Source organism: Hibiscus syriacus, unplaced genomic scaffold (assembly GCF_006381635.1).
Source record: "Hibiscus syriacus cultivar Baekdansim isolate YM2019G1 unplaced genomic scaffold, ASM638163v2 tig00110556_pilon, whole genome shotgun sequence".
Taxonomy (NCBI): domain Eukaryota; kingdom Viridiplantae; phylum Streptophyta; class Magnoliopsida; order Malvales; family Malvaceae; genus Hibiscus; species Hibiscus syriacus.
The window spans coordinates 1,661,809-1,669,453 of record NW_024062779.1 but is presented as its reverse complement, the minus strand read 5'-3'; the positions used below and the strand labels follow the sequence as shown (position 1 = coordinate 1,669,453).

General features: G+C 33.3%; 1 protein-coding gene across 1 annotated transcript; it reads left to right on the top strand.

Moving 5' to 3' along the window:
- Positions 1-4,587: 4,587 nt before the first annotated feature.
- LOC120131575 lies at positions 4,588-6,375 on the top strand. The gene is made up of 6 exons (XM_039148532.1): positions 4,588-4,941; positions 5,029-5,105; positions 5,220-5,256; positions 5,502-5,709; positions 5,810-6,125; positions 6,232-6,375. Exons 1-6 carry the CDS (start codon positions 4,599-4,601, stop codon positions 6,373-6,375), a joined length of 1,125 nt encoding a protein of 374 aa, XP_039004463.1. The 5' UTR covers positions 4,588-4,598.
- The last annotated feature ends 1,270 nt before the right edge of the window (positions 6,376-7,645 follow it).

The following is a 7,645-nucleotide window of genomic DNA, read 5'->3' as shown; positions in this document are numbered from 1 at the left end:
TACTTTTTTATTTTCTGTAAATAATATGTTTTCACCCTAAAATATTTATAAGTTCGTCTCCTCTAACAAGAAATCTTATATAGTAGTGGACCTACAAATATTTTTAAAGGTGGACAAACATATGTAAATAACACAATTTTTTATTTAGGGTGGATACAAATAAAAATTTATACCTAAATAAAAATTTATGATGGATGCAATTAATAAAATAGATAATTAATCGAAGAAATTTTAGATTTATAAGGTAAACACGTGTCCACGTAAACTTATCGTAGGTCCACCACTGATCAGCGTCCGTCTCTGATGACGGGCACTGAGCTACTGAATATTGATGCCACGTGAAGTTCATCCATGAAATGATCCAGATTCGCATGGTTTAAAACAAAACAAAAAGAAAAGAAAAGAAATGCATGTCAACTCCTCATGCAAAGGAGCAGACAAGAAACAAACAAGGAGTTCCGAGTTGTTTTTGTCCGAAAAGCATCTTACTTTGGTGTTCAATTTGGAACAATAAAATAATAATACAAACGAACATGTCACACATTACCAGGCCATATTTGGGTGTCATTAGCCAAACCTAATACCCTTTTAAGAGAAGAAAACAAAAACAGTCCAAATCACCATCTGCAGCTCAGCCTCTTAAGGTAAACCTTTTTGAAATATTAAATATCGGCAGTCCCCTTTTTGTTGTGACAGTTAAGTGTATGGTGAAGCGTTTATAAGGCTAAAAGCTAAAATTATTTTGACCAATTCATGCCCTAAGCCCCTAGGCCCTCATCCTAATTTTAATTGGTAACGTATTATAAGAATCCAAACACATTAAGTTCACCCACTCTCTTTCCTCCCTTTCCCAATGAGGTGAAAGAAGATGTTGAAATATAGATTTGCAATTAAAGCTCATTCAATTCATTAAATTAATTTTCTAAATTAATGTTCTCCATTGCTCTGCTGCTTAAGAATTGAAAAAAAATGGGAAAATGATTGAGGGCTACTTGTTTGAATACAATAGACTAGACCCCCCAAAATTGACAAAGTCTGGAGCTCTTGCTCGCCATTTTCGACCCCACAATAATTCTAGTGTTAGAAGAACGACCAAATCTATTTTCTCGTAATTGAAAATATAATGAATATAATTAGAATATATTTACACAATATAAAAATTATTTATAATTATTAAATAAATAAAAATCAATGTTTGAAATTAAAATTTACTCCTTAATATTAGGAGTGAAAATGGGGAATAATTATATGTTTAAAATTTACACCTTAAATATAATTTCAACTATTGATTTTAATATAAAATTTTTAATTTTATAATTTAGAAATATATCCTAGCTCTTATATATATTCAAAGTCACACAACTTATATTTGCGCTGAAAATTAAAGATGTGGATTGTGGACTCTCATGGGGATAAGACAAGGGTACTGCTATTATGATTTAAGAAGAATTAAAAATAAAACATAAAAAAGTCTTGTTTAGGTTGGAAGAAATTGATGGGTTGATGAAGAAATGGTCCCATCCTTTCTTAAAAAAATATATTTAATTATCATGTAAAAAGTAACCCTATTGGTTAATCACGATACTAAAAACGAGAGGATATAGTTCCTCTTAAGATCTTATTAACCAAAGGTCAAACAATTAGTTTAATCACCAAAGAAAGAAAGTGTTTTTTAATCAGTTGTTTTCTACAGAGAGACAACTGTCAAACAGGAGAATTCAATATTCAACTCATAGAAATAAGGAAAATAAATTATATAAAAAAAGGACGGAATAGTCACATGATGTCTGCAACAGTTCCATCTGTGATGACAAGACTACGGTTTTGCATTGTAATGATAACATGTGGAGTATCAATGATATAATTTTCGAAGGAAAATCTGCAAGTATGAAGGGTTTGTTTTTATTAAAAAGTTAAGAGCTTTTGCATGGAGTATCTAGTTGATAAGAAATGATATAATTTTCGAAGGAAAATCTGCAAGTATGAAGGATTTGTTTTTTATTACAAAGTTAAGAGCTCTTGCATGGCTGAAAGCATCAAAAGATGACTTACAGGTGAATGTGGATGATTGGTGGCTTAGGCCATGTAATGTTAGTGCTTCGAGTTCAGTTTGCTTGACGCCATGGGAAGCCCCACCTCCTGGAGCTTCAAAATTCAGTGTAGGAGGTGTTCCAAATCCAGTTTCAGCAGGTTGCGGAGGTTTCCTTCGCTCGTGGAAGGGAGATATTCATGCTATGTTTTCGGGTCCCTCTCCTCCTAAAGGAAATGATTTTGCTGTAATCTTGGCAATTATAACAGCTCTAGAGGTTTTCGAAGAAGCAGGATTGATTGAGAAAGTCTTTTTAATTGTGGAGATTGACTCCGAATTGTGTTCATTGGTTACTCGATATGTTTCATCGTCCTCGAATCTGGTGGGATTTGTTTATAAGTATCGATCAACTGGTGGGATTTGTTTATTAGTATCGATCAACTGGTGTCCAGAATTCGCAATATTCATTTTTCTCATGTTGCTCGATCGGATAATGCATTGGCGGTCTGCTTGGCAAAAGGTGGAATGTCTCGCGAGGATCTTTTCAAGGCTTGGTGGTGAGACCTGTGGCACAGAGTGCTTATGTTATGTGTATGAGGCGAAATGTTTTGTCTTTACTGTTTTGTTTATTTTGAGTCTTTAGGGGTTGCTTAATTGTATTAATTGTGTTACAGTTATGATGTTTTGTTTTAAGATTTTGTATTGGGGTGCTATCTCTGGTTGTCAGTGTACTATTTTACTCCGCTCAGGATTAGGAAAGTTTTTAACGAGACACTCTAATCAAGCGTAGGCTTCATGATTCTATTATAAATCACATTTGTCGAGCAAAAAAAAAACATGTGGAGTATCAAAACGACGTTGATATGTGCCTTTTCGTCAAGACTATGAAGATGAAGATCTTATATAATTTGATGACTTAAACTGCACGGTTCAATGATACCCAAATACATATATCGTCGAACCAAGTTGTAAAAACCTTGCCCTCAAGCTTCTTTTTCTTCTTCCTTTCTCTCTCTCTCTTTATATATGTATATTGCTTAACAATTCTCTCAAGTTGAAGGATTATGTGATGATCAACAACTTGGAAGAAATATTGGCTTCAGGGATCTTCTGCATCAATGGTTGGTATCCGTGAGGAATTGATTGTTTTTTCTTTGGCTTACATATTTTCTGCTTGAAAATCATTTAGGTTAACTAGTGTTGTTTTTTTTCTGTGTCTTTGGATCGATAGTCTTTTTTTTTTTCTCTTTCAAAATTTTGAAGCTATATTTTATGAAAGGATCTTCTGGAATGATGAGTGATGATGTTGTAATAGTATCATAGTCTTAGAGATGAACTGCTTATTTCAAGTTCTTCAGAAATCGAACATTTCTGAAACAAGCTTTTATTATCATAATACTGATTCTTTTCCCATTCAATCTGCACCTAAAATTATTTTATAAAGGACTGGTAAATGCTAGTAAATCTCAACTCGAGTCTCAATTAAATTTAGCTCCAGCTTTTCATTGGATTCCACGCTTTATTTTTTTTTTCATATATACGAACTCAAGTACTCAAGTTCATCACCATAAAATATAAATACAAACGAGCTTTACAGATGACACTTCTCCCATTTTCTGTCTCTTATCCTTATGTTAAATAATCGTACTCATCTGAATTCAGAGCTTAGAAAAAAAAACAAGTTCTAGTACTTTTTTTTTTATTAAAATAAAGATGACATTATAAATTTTTTCATGATTTACTCCTATTTGATATCAGAAACTGAAATCCACTACTTTTTTCCTACACAATGGCAGATTTATTTATTACACAATTCGTTCTGATGTTTTAGTTTGTAATGCCACATAATAGGTTGGAACTATCTCATCTTTTATTCACTTTGTCAACTCAGTTTTTGCAGAAATTATAGGTTGGATTCATTGTCTCTCTTGATTAAACTTCAGATCAATATGTAAGTCTGACACTGTAGACCTTCTATTCTTGTTTTCACGCTTTAATGCTGTTCAGTAATAAATAATGGTTTCACAGAGAGAGAAGCAGCCAAGCAGGTAGAATATTGTTGTGATTTCTCTAGGTTTAAATTTGGCTGAACAAAACACCACATTCTGTCATAACCAGAACTCGTAAATTCGAAACTACTTTCATTTACAAAGGTGGGTGATGATGTTTATGCGATGGTTTCCACCCAATAAATGTTGCTGTTAGTTGAAGATGCTTAATAAGTGTGTGCAGTTAAACCCATCACCTAGAAGAAGAAAAAAAAAGTCCTCACAGTCACATCCCGTAATATCCAAGGGTTGCACTCGAATCTTTTTAAAAAAATATTGCTAATGTTGGGCATTGCTACTTATTGCATTTTGATTACATATTATAGTGTTTTTGACACCAGACTTGAACTTGTACACATTGGATACTCATAGGCACTTGAATGTGAGTAGGTAAGTAAACGTTGATTTAAGGTGAATAAAACTACGAACATGGAACCTTTAATTAGATTTCTACTAATAGGCAGCCTCGGTTGGTTTTCACTTATTTGAAGCCATTGGATGTGTAGAATAAACAGAAAGCGATGACAGAAGACATGAAGGAGATGAATGAAGAGGAAAGAAGGGTTGACGGTGATGTATGTTCCCAAAAGTGGACGAGCTTTGACTTGAATGAAGATGCTGTGAGCGAAGAGGATGAGGATGAGAATGTTGGGAAGGAGAGTGAAGTCAGTGTTGAAGAGGATGAGATTGAGAAGAGAAGTGAGGGAAGTTGCAGCAATAACAATGGAGGCAATAATAATAATAATAATAATGATAGAAGAAGAGTGAGGCAATACGTTAGGTCAAAGCTGCCTCGGCTTCGGTGGACTCCTGATCTGCATCTCTCTTTTGTGCATGCTGTTGAAAGACTCGGTGGACAAGACAGTCAGTTCTTTCACACATTGCTTTCTTTCTTAATTTCTTCTTCTTTCTGACTCTCTTCATCTTTGATTTAATAATTTTTTTTTTCAGTAGCAACTCCGAAGTTAGTTCTTCAATTGATGAATGTGAAGGGACTTAGCATTGCCCATGTAAAAAGTCATTTGCAGGTGCCACAAGCAGAAGAAAACCCACTTTTAATTCTGATTTCTTTTTTCAACATTTTCAATTGATCCTTTCTTCTTCTTCTTCTTCTTCTATCTCTATTTTTGTTTTTGTTTCAGATGTATAGAAGTAAGAAGCTTGATGAGACTGGACAAGGTGAATTCTTTTTTCCTTGGACTCATTTGATGTATAGCATCGTTTGGTAATAACAAGATTCAGGCATAATTATTAATTGATTGAGTGATCAAATATGTCAATATTTTTCTATTTTATGTAAGTTTAAATTATGATATTTATCTTAAAAATATAGTATCTCAATAATTATTTAAGTAAAATTCATCAATTTTGATGATATTGGACTAATAAAGCTTTGAAATTTTCGTTTTCTTGTATTTTTACAGTTTTAATCAAAACTAATCGATCAGTAAAAGGAAGGGAAGAGTTTCGGAGCATATTGTTGCAGCAAGCCGCCGCCGTAGGCTCCGGTCCTCGTCAACATTTCAGAATGGAAAATGGTGGAATTGTCTTAGCCGTTGAGTCTCTTGAAAATAACATCACACCAACTCCTCTTTACCGACGGCCACTAGATTTCAAACCCAGCTTTCCCAGGTAACAATGAATTGGATTCATACTGATCTATCAAAAGGTTATAGTTATTTTTATACAACTATTGGTTTTAATCTCATTAGGACACTTTTTGTTTTAGTAGGCACCACTTGCCGCTAAATTCCTTGATGAGCAATGGTGGTGGAGAAGAAAATGGTTTCCCAAAGCCTGCCTTCAACAATGAAGGGCTTATGCGAATGGGACCCATGAGACCAGGCCGGGTTCTGGGAGAGAAGAGGTGGCATCCTTTCCATACGATCTGTAATAGATCGGAAGTTAACTGCAAGGACGCATATAGACCCAATGAGGACAACCTAGGAAACAACAACATTGTTGGGCAGTTCCTTTCCAACAAGCTTGATTTCTTGAGCAAAGTTGATGTTTATAAATCCGAGTTTGACGCCTCACTTTTGATGAAGGTAGTAATCATCGATGAACTTTTATTTTATACATTTAAATTCCATCTTAGAATCTGATATTTTATAAGTTATAAATGATTTTTTTTTATCTTTATTTGATATGCAGATGAATCAAGATAAAGTGATGAAGGATATGGAATGGTTACCTGATCTACAGTTAAGATTAAGCCGAAATATTGGAATTGGTGATGAAAAGAAATCAGATTGTAAAGGCTTGCACGAAATTAACACTCAACTTTCACTTTCTTAAGTTTAATGCAAGACACGGTAGAATTGTTCAAAGAAGATATCTTGATACACATACATAATCAGTACGTTATGATAAGATTGAGCAAGTGTTAATTAAGGGTCTAATCAGGGTTTCAAATCGAAGTCGCGGTCGTATTTTCGGTCATTTTGGGTTTACCATGATTATGGCCGTTGCGGGTGTAGCGGGTAACTCGGATGACGGCGAAACCGCTATTTCGCGGGGCGCTATCACGTTTTCGGACTGTGATTTGAAACCCTGGGTCTAACCATGCAAAAAACACCCACAGGAAATTGAGGATATTTCCAAGTACTTGTCCTTGTGTGTGTGTGTTTTGGATTTATAGAAAGTGTAATTGTTTTTTTCATCTGAATTCTCTGTTGTTGAATCAGACAAGGGTACTCACCCTTAGGAAATAGGAAGCTTTGTCATTGACAGTTTGATGTGTGTTATATATATTTTTCATCAATACCATTCATGCATTTGGTGTCATGTTGATACATTCATGAATATGAACTCCTGTGTGAGCGTGTATTGGATCTGTGCCTCTGTTTTTGTTTTCCATGTTCGGCTAATACGGGGGATCTTTGGACGGGAAAGTGAAGCTACTTGTTGTAACCGGTTTTCGTCCGGGCACGAAATTTTAAATTTGGCTGTAAAATTGATGTGAATAAATAGTTTTGAAAATAATTTGAGAGTCGCCATCGGCCTTTTGGGTCAGGTAGGTCGAATACCTAAAAATTATTTTTTTTAAAAGATTTTTAAGAAAACACTAATAAAAAATGAACTAATCTGCGTTTATAACCAAAAATTCGTTCTTTTTAATAATAAAAAGGGATTCGTGGTCGATTACGTTTAGGGAAGGATTAGCACCCCTACAACGCCCAAAATTGGTACTTTTTAATCATAAATTGTCTCTATTATTAAAATTTAAAAATTCAAAAATATATTTAATTTATAATTCTATTATTTCAAAATTATATAAAAAAAATATTTATTTATTTAAAAATATCAGAAAAGAACTTCAAGGTGCCTTAAGACAGCTCTTTTCTTTCTATTTGATTAATTTACATAAAATTAAATAATAATTTTTTTATAATATTTAATTTTAAAATACCAGAATAGGACATCCAGTTGTATTAAGATTGTCCTTTTCTTCGATATTGAAAAATAAATATTAAAATAATTTATTTGAAGTAAATATTTATTTATTATATATATATATTTATGACTATAAAAATATTTAAATAAATAAACAAGTAAAATTAAAACA